Below are 13994 nucleotides of genomic sequence, written 5' to 3'. Positions count from 1 at the left end.
TTATAAAACTAATAAGAGACAAAAAAGAACTGAAAATAAGGAATGGAGACTGAGCTGGCAGTGCTGAAAATTCAAGGTGGCTGCCAGCTCAGCTCTCCTTCCAGTGCACTAGTGTTTTTCCTCTGCAGCTGTGCCCGGAATGTGAAGAGCGCTGTAACAAAAAATGCACATGTCACCTGAGAAACTCTACGGAGAAGAAGCCATTTTATATCTTCCATCAGGAAAGTTTAGTGATGGTAGTTTCGTTGTTGGTCATCATTTAGTTTCTTCGACCGGACCCTTCGGCAGTTAATGCCTGTATCTGAGTATATCGTCTCGTCTAGGAGAACTCTCTTTTCTTGGAAGTAGTGTATCTTTAGACAATCTGAGTATTTGGAATTAGTGTTCCTAAGAAGTTACCTGCGCACAAAGAAGGTGTTGCAGCTTAGAAAAGTAAAAGCATTGGCAAAATTAACAAGAAATAGTAAGAAAGTACCTACCAGAAATTTTTAATTGAGAAATCAAAATGTAGCAAGCAAGAAGTTTTCTGCAAAAGGAAAAGAACATTGTACTGCACAGCATTTAATAACACAAGCATTTGCCGCGCGGCAGTAAAAGGAACGCCGCGCGGCTCTAAAAGCGAACGTCATTGCGATCGCGATCACTCTGAAAGCGAAAGTGATCGCGATGACGCGCTAAAGCACGCTAGGGATGCACGCGCAGAAGCGGGGGAAGGGCATGGTGGTGAAGGCTGGCGCAGGAAAGGCAGATGGCTGGGCGAGAAGGGAGGGGGAATGCGGGGAGCAGCTGTGCGCCTGCACGCCATCGTGCACTGAAGCTTGTAGCCAGCACAAAAATGTGGGTAGCACTTTCAAAACCCACCTACTAAATGTCTCGCCAGACCAGCGCATGCGCTGGGTCAGGCGGGACCTAAAAATCAGTGCCTACCCTATGGCTGATTTAAACAAGCATTGGCATAGCCAATAGGTCTCGCTTTTGGGACCTTATAAGTATTTAGTTTTGCAGCACAATATCCTTGGTGCAACAACATCAGCTGTTGCATGGCTAAACCTTGTACCTTTTAAATGTTTAGCCATGCAACAATTGATTTTGTTGCACCAAGGATATTGTGCTGGATAACTAAACACTTAATGTCCCAAAGGCGAGACCTATTGGCTATGCCAATGCTTTTTTAGCGATGTTGTGCAGCATGGATAAAAAGGAACCACCCATTAAAAAAAAAGACGCTATTATGCAGTCGCAGCAGCTGTGTCATTTTGTAGGTAAAAGCACAACACATGAACGCACCTACAGCGTGCGTGTGAAATTTTCTTTTTTTTTTTATTTACTGATCCAAGCTGTACTGGTAAATAAAGAAAAATAAATACAGTGCAAAAGCTTTTTTTCTTAAGGCGGGTGGAGGGAAATAACTAAAGCAGGGCTCAAAAGCAACACGGAGAGTACTGGTGCTAGAAAGAATACAGAGGATGGGGTCAGAAGCAACACGGATGGCGGCTGGACAAGCAGGGCGAGAGAGAGCAACGTATGCGTGAAAGAGAGAGAGAGAGTTGATGCTGCATGGCAGAGCATGTTGGGGATCCCACAGCAACCCTCGAACCCCTGTAGGCATGTGTTTCGTGGAAAACATGAATATGACTCCAACTCGAGGTTTGTAGGCGTGTGTAGGGCACCCTGCCATGCCAGAACAGTAGACTGGGTGTTAACTCTGCTAATTACAAACACAATTAATACAATGCACACATTGAAGCATGGAGGTTTCGAATCGGATGACGGTCTACGTTGGTTTTGATTAGATGAATCGGGTGGCTCTGTATCATAGGTTATTAGACTTGAATTACTGTACTGGCTTGATGTATTGAACTTTTATGAAGCTGTCTTGTTACGCATGATTTAATTACGAGATGTAAATATGCACACTAGTTAATTACAATCTTAACTTTAGTAATATTAAACAGTTTAGCACATTGGGGGTTGTCATGGCTTGACAAAGGGATTGGTTTCCGAGAAGAATCCGATCTGCAAATAGTTATTGTAAAATGTTTATTATTGCATAATATCAATGTTTATTATTGCATAATATCACTGAATTACACAACCGGTACCTCCAAGCCTTTAAATACAGGAGATGCCTTTGCTTTAAGGCCACGGAGTGGCAGTGGTAGTCTCTCGAGTGGTGCACGCGTGGCCTTCGAGCGATGCGCTTAATGAGCATACGAAATGCCATATGGCGCCTCTGCTCAAGCACACGCCTGCGCACATGCACTGCAAGCTGTAGCCGGCGGTAGCATTTTTTGAAGCCCTTACTTAAAATCTCGCCAGACCAGCGCAAGAGCTGGGTCAGGCGAGACCTAAAAATGACCATTTACCTCTCAGGGCCTGCACATGAAAGGCACACTGTGAGCACTGGCCACAAGGCGCAGATAATGAAAATGCTGACCTAATGTTTGTGCTTTTATAGGAGACTCCTTCTGCCCCACATGCTGAAGTAGAATCCAATAAAGTATACAAAAACGTTGGAATTAATCACAGCCTCCCAATCCAGCGTTATTTTGCCCACCATGCCACCTCTGCTTGGAACCAGCTGTATACATATCAGTCTTGACCCTGCTCCACTGGGAACTGTGGAGCCCAAACTGCCAGACCTGGTTCATAACGATGGACTGGCACAGGGTCAAAAGTGTTAAGTGGATTAACTAGATCCTCAGTGTGTCTGGGGGAACAGGACAAATGTGGGTCAAAAAGTGCTACAGAAAAAATATCACAAAAAACACAATTCTATGCCACTAAATTTCTATTTTTGATGCCGCACAATTTGCCAATCTATGCTGCAATATCCACGGGGGGTCTGATTATTGGGGCAAACATATATTACTCCACTGAAGTAAACATCCATGTGTAACCCATCGGTAAAGAATATCATGGCCCTATTTGCAAGGTGAAAGGAGAACCCATGCACTAGGAGGAGACCTATGGAAGAATGGATAGGGGGTAAAGAAGACCCTGAAATCAATGGTGAGGAGGACCAAGATAACAAACGAAAATGGTTGAGAGAAAGGGAATCCTGCTTCTAAAGCTAAGAGTAGAAGGGAACTAGCCACTAATGTTGCCCTAGGCTGGCACAAAAAAACAGAGTCAAAGGTACAAGCGACTAGAGAGGGGGAAAAGAAGATACATGTAAAGCTAATTAGAAGACAAACTTTTTGTACGTCATTTTCAAATGTAAACTAATAATTGCCTACATCTCTTTAACATAAGAAACAACAAATCTGCTGAAAACTATTTTGATTGTCTTATAGTAAATGCAAAATTGTAATTGTTTCTTTCCAGCTGATATCCAAATTTCCTGATGCAGATCAGAAGTGGCTCCATGGTTACTGTGAAGCAAGCACCTACATCCTGACTCTCCTTCTTGATGGTTTCAAATTTGATGACCATACATGGGAAAACATACACTTTCGCAAACAGGTACCCAATGGGATATCTTTATCAGTTTCCCTTTTAAGTCATGGTTTGGAAAGCGTAAACTTTATATATAGTAGCGAGGGGTTTTGCAAATTGTTGGTGCAAACAAATGAACCTTCCTTAGCTGCTATGTTATCTTATGACAATCCCTGAGAGAGTTAGGCACTCTGTCCAACAGTGAGAATACAGTATAGTGCATAACTATTGAGGACATTTACTCTGATCTCACCATATAGTGGACACTTGTGAGTGAATTGATGAGGTTCAATAATTTGACCTTACTGCTGTGGTTGGTAGGCATGCAGGGAGAGACAGAGACATCTGACCCTCTGGTAGACATGTATTGATGGGTTCCACTGAGATAATAATGAAGCTGCAGCACAAAGAAGTTTCTATATTTCTCCAGAAACCTGAGATGCTCTTATTAGATAAACATTACCTGCTTGTAATGCATCATTTTTTTTGTTCAATTGGCCTGAAATTATACAATTTTACCAAGAGCAAAACTTTTATTGAGAACAGTACACTGCTCTCCTGTATGGTTGTCTTTAGTAAATGTATTAGACAAAGGAAAATTAATTGTAGTCAATGGGCGAGATTTATTTTAGTTTTCAAAGCTCATTTTTCTGCAGAAAAGAAGCATATGTCAGCATACAGCCCATTTACTGCACGGAAAGCTTTTTAATATTTAGTGGGGAGCATATAGGTTGAAGACATTGCAGTGATTAAGATGAGTATAGTGTTTTCATTATTTGAAGGCATTCTCATGCTTAGATACTATGGAACTGGTGAAAGGGATATCCGATTGAGGAACTAATGTTTTGGTCTTTCTTTTGTTTCACATTTTTAATTCACCGAAAGGTTGTATTTTCAATGCAATATGGTGATTATTAAGAAAATTATGGATTTCAAAAACTGTTTAGGTCGTGCAAAAATGTTTTTGATTTTGGATTGAACAGATATTGTTGTGTCATTTTCCATTGGCAAATTTGTGAAACTGAATTTTGGCCTCAACTCTACCCAATTTAATTTGGATAAAATAAATTCCATTTAGCATCAAACATAAATAATTAGAACTATTTTAGTATTAATGCTGTCTTTTTAAATTGCTTCTCTTCGGCAAAGGATTCACTACAGTTGCATCTTCTTCTTCTGATAAAGTTGCCAAAGTACATCTGCTTTTTTTTCAAATGTATTATTTTTTATATGGTTTTAGAATGTATAAGCTAAGCCAGTGGAGGAAGGTGTAGAGAGGCAGTAGGTGCATTTAAGAATAAATTAAAATTTAAATCTTGAGCCTCTTTAAGCAGCACCCAGACCCTGCCCTGCCTGGTTTAAATTCTCTGTATTTTTATCATAAGCCACCATTATTTTTGTGTGATCCCTAGATTGACTTCATACGAGAATAATTTCTAAACCTTTGCTCCAGAATATAAGCCTCCTGTAAGACCATTTCTGATGTTCTACTCCTTCAGCTTTTCTTCAGTATTTTAGGATCAATGAAATCTTCAAATACCTTCATATTGTTCAGATTTTTTGCACACCTTCGTCCTAACTTTAATCTTATTTAGTCAGTGTGTTTTATTGGTTAGCAGGTTTCACATCCAGACTGCTTGTAGTATTTAAGACAAATTAATCTTCTATCTGTTATGGGCCATTATATTCTGAACAGATGAAGGAGATTTTGTTGAGTTACGTTTTTTCTTCTCTTGTTGTTGTCACCTTTTATTATGACTTCTATTCCAGTTTGCATTTTAGGGTTCAAATGTATTGTTTCTTCAGCCTCTCTTATATTTTAGACATTCCAGATTCTCTTCTTCTCTTTGAAGAAGTGCTTATTATCATCATCAGCATCGCTGCTCATGCTTTTATCCAGATTTTTACAGTAAAGTCATGTTTTTAATTTTGACCGGCAGTTTGTTTTCCAAATGGATCTGTTCGCAATACGTTGGTACGCATTTTGGAAAAACTGCAATTCTTTAACTTTAAATATTGTGTTTGTAACAGCAATTTCCTGTCTTGCCATTACCATCTAAAAAGACTCTTAATCCCTGGAGAGGCAAACAATCAACCTTCTAAGATGGACTCTGAAAATAGTTATGTTATGTTATGTTAAAGCGATTTCTAGAGCGCGTGATTACCCGAAGGTGTCCTGGCGCTAGTTACTTCTCTTGATGCTGGGCCTGGAGCATGGAAAGTTATTTGTCAAAAAGTCAGGTCTTTAAACCCTTCCTAAAAATTAACAGATTAGTGGCATTTCTCAGATCAAATGAAAGCCCATTCCAGGCCTTTGCGGCGCACAGGGTGAAGCTTCTGCTGCCCCAGTGGGCTTTTTTAGTTGAAGGGACAACGGCCAGTTTCGCTTCTGATGATCGTAGCATTCGCATTGGTTTATACCATTGGAATTGCCATCTGAAATGGTCAGGTCCCCATCCTTGCAATGCTTTAAAAACAATACATAGCGATTTGAACTGTACCTGGTTCCTCACCGGGAGCCAGTGCAGTTTTTTTTATCTCATTGGAGATTGGGGAGAATTTAGGAGTACCCGTGAGAAGTCTGGCTGCGGCATTCCAAAGCAACTGAAGTTTGTACAAAACCTTTTGCTGGATGTTCAAGTATAAACTGTTGTAGTAGTCCAGCCTCGATACAACCAGGGCCGTGACTACTGTTTTCCGGCAGTCCAATGGAAGAAGACTCACGACCTTCTTCACTGTTCTTAAAACGTATCCTGTTTTTGAGACTACCGCATTGACCTGGGCTCCCATGGAAAGTTTCTCATCTAACAGAATACCCACATTTTTCACCTTTTTTGAGTGAATGGGGAGTGACCCAAGTGAGGCCGGCCACCATGAGGGGGTCCAGAAAATAGGGTCATTCCCAAACAGCATCACCTCGATTTTGTCCGAGTTCAGCTTTAAGCAGTTACCTGCCATCCATCTTCCGACTTCTTCCATGCAGGACTGGAAGCGGATGTCTATTCCAGTTTCTTGGCCTGGTAATAAGGATTGCGTGTCGTCTGCATAGGAGGTGATCCCAAACCCATAAGCACTAATAACAGGTGCCAGAGACAAAACATATACATTAAAGAGAGTTGGGCTCAGGGAGGACCCCTGCGGGACGCCGCATGGCAATGAGAAAGGTTTCGATTGAAACTTCCCCAGGGCTAAAATCTGGCCTCTGTCAGAGAGAAATTAATTGAGCAGATCCCAGGCTTTGCCCTTTACACCACATTCTCTGAGACGGTCCATCAGAATCCCGTGATGGACCGTGTCAAATGCGGCTGAAAGATCCAGTAGGATCAGGGCTGCCCTACCTCCCTGATCCACTGCTATTCTGATCTCATCTGTAACCTTAATAAGGGCAGATTCTGTGCTGTGTGCCACTCTAAAACCGTGTTGGGAGGAATCCAACACTTGGGCTTGCTTCAAGAAAGTACTGAGTTGACTATTCATCGCCTTTTCGACCATCTTCGCAGGAAGAGGAAGGCGTGAAATCGGCTGAAAATGATTGTTTAGCAGAGGTAATATAGAAGCCATCTTCCATTGTTTTGGAAAATGTCCACATTTAAACATACTTTTAAAAATAGATGTAAGAAATAGTGCAATAGGGATAGGGGCCAGTTTAGTCATTTTTAGTGGGCACGGATCCAAAGGTGAGCCTGATTTGACTCCTGTGTGGAGTTCCAACGTGTCCTGCAGTCAGTGGTTTAAATTCCTCCATGGCCTGCAAGGAGAGTCATAAGTGTTCAGGATCCGTCGCCTCAGACGGACCACCCTTGTCTGAGTCACTGAAGGCTGAAAATATGTTTGTCACTTTTGTTCGAAAGAAGTTAGCAATCTCCTTGCAGAGATCAGGGCTAGACTGGATCGTAGTTGGCCTCAAAGTGGCCAGCTTAGAGACCGTTTGAAAAAGCTCTCTAGGTGAATTCTTAGCCAATTCAATTTGAGTTAAATAGTATTTCTGTTTAGCCGACAGAACAGCTTGCTTGTAGATTCGCAGGCTAGATTTATACAATGTCTTCTCTGCGTCAAGATAGCCTTTCCTCCAATTGCCTTCTAAGCGTTTGCAATTACACTTATGAATTTTTATCTCCTCTGTATACCATGGGGCCGAAGGGTGAGCTCTTTTCGGTACAATAAGTTTACGAGGAGCCAGTTCATCGCATGCCTGTGAAAGCCATCTGGTATAGGAGGCCGCCGCTTCTTCAATTTCTACCGTTATTTGGCCAGCTGTGGAAGTTAAGACTTCCTGCAAAGTCATTGCATCTACTTTGTTCCAAGCTCTGGTCTCAATCAGTTCTTTGTGACATCTGCTCCTTATCTGTTGGACCTCCACATTAAGGTCAAACAGAGCGGCAGCATGATCAGACCAAACCAGAGGTAGTAGACCTATAAATGACGTCCCTGGGTGGTTAGAAAAAATACCATCCAAGGTATGGCCAGCTAAGTGAGAAGGCCCTCTAACATGTTGTTTAAAATCAGCAGTATCCATCAAATCCAATAGCTTAGCCGTATCAGAGTCATTTGGGAATTCCAAGTGAAAATTGAAATCTCCCAAGATGGTGTAGGAGTCACACAAAAGGCCTTCTTCCAATATATTCCCCAAAGAGGCAAAGAAAGAATGTCTGGCCCCCGGTGGCCTATACAGTAGCGTGCCCTTGAAGGAATGATGATCTGTTAAACTGAGATTAAAAGAAAGGGCTTCGCAGGTTGTTAAACATACTGGTTTAAAAGTCCCGTGAATAGAATTATGGTAGATGACTGCCAGCCCGCCTCCCTTCCTGTTTGGCCTGTTAAGGACCTCACATAGGAAGCCTGGCAGAGTGGCTATCACCAGATCCAGTCCGGACGCCTCGTCCGTACTTGTTTCGGTGATGAACGCTAACTTTATGTCGTTATCCTCCATAAGACTCGTGCACTCTAAACTATGTTTCACCAGGGACCTAGCATTAATCAAAATGCATCTGTTAGTTGGACCGACCAGTGTATTAGAGGCCTTCTTGGACTTAACCGGCTGGTAGAGAATAGCAGGTAGCGCCGCCTTGCAGTTTGGACAGGTCCCGGGAGGGGCTAGAGATCCTGAGTCAACAGCAAGGCATGTGCAGTCGGTGGTCTTATACATCCCTTTCATTTCCAGCAAAGCCTCTCTGGTATAAGTATAGGTTAAAGTCTCACCTGACTCACCTGACTTCAGGTCACTGACTTGGGCGCCAGCGTCTCCCTATGTAGCCAGGCCTTCAGAAAGACTAGCCTGCTACCACTTGTCCACCCAAGATGGCTGCCTCCACCTGCCTCCAACGCACTCAAGCGAGATCAGCGGTAACTGGGGAAGACTCCGGGAAGGTAGGAAAAATGTGAAAATGTGCAAGCTATGCTAAAATTAGGTTTAAAAAGCCCTTAAAAGCAAAATAAAATAGTTAAAAATGCTGCGGAAGCGCTCCTCGCTCCCGGTGCAAAAACGCTATTTGATGTGCCCTTTCAATAAGTGAATAACAATACCAAGTTAAGCCATTTATAGCTATTACGTTAGCCCAGAATGTCCATGACAAGGAAGAAAATATATTTTTTCAAAACAAATCCCTTCTAAGTCCAGGTCATTACATCAAAAGGCTTCAACTCCAAGAGCATCACTCTGAATTTTTCCTTGTGCTAGGTGCTAGTGGAAGCCAGATGCAAATCCTTGCTTTTCTAATGCTCTGGACCCAACAGTATTTTGTAAAATGATCAAGAGACTGGTTGAGCCCTCCCACGCGGGCAAGCATTTTGTTAGTAGGGCAATAACTCATTCAGTTACTTCCAAGGAGAATGCTAAATGGTGGCACAGAGCATTAGTTTCTATGCAACAGGCAGAGCAAACAAAGGTTGGAAGTAAAACAGTAGTCACCTAGAGATCTCCGTATTGGGTTACAGCTTTGACAGATGCTAGAACTAAATAGAATCCCTCCTATGCCTGCCAACCCCCAGCATCTCAGCAAACACCGTCTGCAGCACTCAAGAACAGGTCAGAAAAGAAATACTAACACAGCCTCAATATGTTAATTAATTTATTTAAGCAATTATTTAGTCATTTATTATTGAGGATTTATCCAAAGCGCTAGATAAATAAACACAAACAGTATAGAGAAAAGGTAAAAAATAAAATAGTACAGTCATATGATCAAGGCTGTGTACCTATTGCAAGGAGATGATTCTTCAGTTTTATATAGCGCGAACTAGACCCGAGAAATCAGGTATCAGAGCGCTTTACATGAGCACCGGTTTCGTTACAAATGTTAGATGTGTGTTCCTCATTATGTGCTGCGTCCAAAATCTTCATGCATAAACAGACTTGTATGATTGTCTCTTCTTGCTGCACCAATGCGTGTTTCACCAGTGGGGCTTGATGCTTCTTCAGGGTTTAGAGTACACCTCAATCAGAAATGCAGTTTTAGTAATAATTTGTTTATTGAAAGTCATGAATAACTTAACCGTAGACAGTCTAAGTTCATGTGAAAGAACAGGACATAGACACTCTAGGAGTTACATCTAGCCTTTTCTTATACTGGCTATGATTCACGCATAAGTGACTAGTTTCGTGTTAGAACTCATATATGATATAAATTAAATATTCTTTATAGTGTGCAGCAGTTGGTTTATATTCATTTATATTGCCAAAACTGGTGTTACGAGATCCGCGTGGTAAGGGTCTCACTGTAAGTAAATCTGCTAGAAAGGTGATTGTTCCTATCCCGGTTCTTATAGTTAATCTACTTGCTACATTCATCTTCTAAAGTTTAATTTTTGATGGAGGAGTTAGATCCTAGGTTGGCTTTAGTCCAGGCTTGAGCATGGTGAATTACATATTTTCTCTCTTGAAAGTTGCGCAGAGGTTGACTGAGGAAAGCAATTAATTTGCCTGTTTCACTGACGTCCCTGCTGCCTCTGATGGCGTCGATTGCTCATGGGGATGGAATTCATTATCTCTGATTGACTTCTTAAAGCTCTTCATTCTGTATTTTAACAAAGGTACAGTTAGATAAAGTTGCAATGTCAAGTACCACTACAAATGACATAAAGCAAGGCTGTGTTCTTACACTATACATTTTTGCAGTGATGTAGCTGATAAATTAAAAGATTAAACAAGCAAAGGCTTATCCTCTTAGTTGCTGATGACCTAATAATACTTAATCAAAGCCCAGACGTGTCCAGAGGTAAGTAGGCGTGCTTTGAAAATATAGTTTCATCAATTATTTAATGAGAAATAAATACAAACTTATGATATGTCTCGTCATTTGGCAGGAGAGGACACTCTTGCACTTGACACTTGGGTTCTAATAAACTTAGGGGAGTAGACCACCATAGGTATGTGGGAGAATATTTTTAAGAAGAAACAAAATCACCTACAGAACTATGTGGCTGTGCAGCACTGATCTTCGAAACCAAGCTTAATTTTGATAGATTTGAGGGCCACTGTTTGGAAAAAATCTCCCGCTATATCCAGTTTGGCCAGTATTGAGGCAGTTAGGATCGAAATGGGAAGTCCACATTTTGTGTGTCATTATCTACATTTACATTTTTGTTTTGCATTGTCTCTTTCGAAAAAGAGACGTGCACCACAGTAGGCATTTGTCGTAAGACTTTTAGCCAGTAATACTGTATGGGCTTTAGCTTAACATGGCACTGCGGATATTTATTTGCTAAAATCAGTATTCTCTACAAATAAGTGATGTGATGAATAAAATATTGATTTACGCATTGCTTGAGGATTACTGCACAACACACAATCTTGAATACATGAGCTCAATGTCAAGGTTAAAAAAATATATATGAACACTTTGAGGCCAAAATATGTTTTCTATCTATTTTATATCCCAGGTAGATGTATAAGATGCTAGGCATGGAAGGCTCAATTGTGACTTATATCACAGCATTTTCACTAAAAACAATACATTGGTTTCTTTCCAGGAGAAATGTACCTGTGTAAATTTTGATTCTGATATATTTTAATATCTGTCATTGATTTGTTCCTAATTTTGCAAAGCTACATTTTATTTCTAACTCCATTGTTAAATAAGTATGACATTTTCGGGGCCAGTGATTTTCTCACAACCTTACAGAATCTTTAAATTGCATTTACATGTGGGAAACCTTCTTTACAAATTATTATTAATGTTACTGTGTTTAAATTGTATTATTTATTATGTTGCTGTTTTATGTATAATTATATCTGTAATGAATTAGCCTTGAACCGATTAAAAAGTGCAAACCTCATTGCACACCAGTAGGTAAGTTGATGTGGGTATGGGAGAGGGAGATGTACTTCTGGATTTTAATAGGAGTATTGACACCCTTAATGGGTTATAGTATACATAACTCTCAGTGAATACATCTCTCGTGTGGTGGTTCTGAGATTTCTCCTTCTCTTTCCCCACAGGCTGGCAACGCAGATATTGGCTGGTCTCTGGGCTACATGCTGAATCTAACAAACAAGATACCCTCAGAGGCACCAACTGAAGTGAGGGGGCACAGTTATATCGTCTGGGTAGCTACTGTCGCCATCAGCTTCCTGACTGCACTTCTTATTCTGTTAGTGGTCTTGCTGCACTGCATTCAGAAACCAGTTTCCACTTATGAGACATTGATGTAGCCATAAGAGGCCGCCATAGCTTGCCAGCTGATATATTGACGGGACCAATGTGGGTGCCAATGGTGATTATGCTGTTGAATCAATATTCTGTCCAATGGGGGCCAAGATCAAACCATAACGGGAAACATTCCAAGGCGCACACGCTGGGAGCCTGATGTGATAGGAACCCACTACTTAGAAATATATGGCAATAGACCAGATTCTCAACTCTGTTGGGACAAAGTACAACTCAGTTCTACCATTGCGGCTTAATTTTGACACCAAGTAAAATACCTGAAAATACTTAGCTAATGTCTCCTTGTTTTGCACTGTAGGCAGAATGTCATTGGCTGAAAGGAAGAAGTAACGGAGCCTAGAAGGGGTGAAGCTTGATATTAAACCTTTTGTCCTGTTTGTATTGGAGTAGTTCACCTAAGTGCTCTTACATTCCTCTGAAGATCTGCAAATGTGGATCTCCCTATGAAAGTGTTCTTTACATTGCAACATAGATAGGTTGGTATCCGCACTAATACTATTCATTCATCTATAAGCCTCTCTACTACAGTAACAAGATGATGGAAACCATCTCAAAAACATTTGAGAAGAGGAGACATGAGGAGTCGCAGAGCATATCTCACAGCCTCTGTTCTTATCATACTTGAGCCCTGCAAGGCTTTATAACACAGGTATTGCCTGAAGCCGCTAATCAAACAATGTTTTCCATGTCTTAAGGTTGGAGTTAACCCTAAATGTCGCTAGGTTAGCATGGCAAAGCAGCAATGGGGCTCTTCTGATCACTTATGAAGCTAGGCAGAGCTAGGCCCTCCAGTGGTTTCAAACATACATGATGTTGCGTTGGTCATGCTCCCTCACTGGCTGCAAGTCACTACAGGCATGTGTTTACCACCAAGGCTTCAGAACCACACATAAGAGCCACTATAAATGTACGTTTAGTCTGTGCTAGAAAAGGGGCAAGTCACATCACCCCTGGTCCTGGGCAATTTCTTGTAAAGACATTGGTGAGAGGCAATCCTCTGCCATAGTTGAGTCTCTTTGGAAGCGATGAAGGCAGAGATCTTAGGTTTTCCAATGACTGCTGTGATTAAACGATCCATCCCGTGTGCTTCATAGCATTTTTCTATGAATTATTCTGGTTTCTATATTTTCTATATATTTTCTACACAAGTATCAAATGTAAAGAAAACAAAGACTGAATGAGTCACAAATGCTTGATGAGATACTAAGTAAAGTCTCCTTCAAGGATTAGTATGAAATAAGCTTGAAATCTTAGAGTTCCCAATTTGACTTTATTGGGGAAACGAAATGAGGCTGAGAAATGACGCGTTCTCTAACTGCACGTTTATTAGTTCCCCTCAAATATACATCTTTTAAAAAGAAGAAAAGGCCAGAAGCATGTTTGCAGATACTCATGCACCACTTCAGCAGGACATGGCACAATACCTGCCAGGACTTAAAAAGGCACCAACTTTAGGAATAATACAATTTCTCTATCAAGTTGTATTCTTGGTATCAATCCTAGAAGTGTCTCCAAACACACTTTCCAAAAAAAGAAATCATTGCACATCGAGAATGTCATGTTTTCTCTACATTACTATCACCGGCTCTGAAACAATCCATGATGCTATCAGCAGTATAAAACTAGGGTTTGTTTAAAATGTTACTTATATTGCCTTCAAATTAAACATAGGCACAACACATGGAGATAAGTCGACGGAGGTCTATATCACAAATAAAGCATTGGAGTATGTTTCCTTCAGGGGGTATATCCCATAGGATGCTCTTCCGCCGGTACCTAGTCAAATCAATGCGCATTATTTGCTGCAGCCGTGCTGGGGAAAATAACTTAATTTCCGTCAAACCAAATGTGGCAGAGGATGTAGGGTAGTAGAGATTTGTGTATATTAAA

At 41.0% G+C, this 13994-nt stretch overlaps 1 protein-coding gene across 1 annotated transcript in view; it reads left to right on the top strand.

Moving 5' to 3' along the window:
* Nucleotides 1-13641, top strand: part of LOC146868498 (ectonucleoside triphosphate diphosphohydrolase 8-like) — a 140016-nt gene extending 126375 nt beyond the window's left edge. The window contains exons 9-10 of the mRNA XM_085610661.1: nucleotides 3328-3465; nucleotides 11876-13641. Coding sequence (XP_085466787.1) covers nucleotides 3328-3465; nucleotides 11876-12088 — 351 coding nt within the window. The 3' untranslated portion in view covers nucleotides 12089-13641. The remainder of the gene's footprint in view (nucleotides 1-3327; nucleotides 3466-11875) is intronic.
* Nucleotides 13642-13994: the final 353 nt, after the last annotated feature.

The sequence above is a fragment of the Triturus cristatus genome, chromosome 1_2 (genome assembly GCF_964204655.1).
Source record: "Triturus cristatus chromosome 1_2, aTriCri1.1, whole genome shotgun sequence".
NCBI classification, from domain to species: domain Eukaryota; kingdom Metazoa; phylum Chordata; class Amphibia; order Caudata; family Salamandridae; genus Triturus; species Triturus cristatus.
Note: the sequence above shows the minus strand (reverse complement) of the source record. Positions and strands in the feature narration are given on the sequence as shown.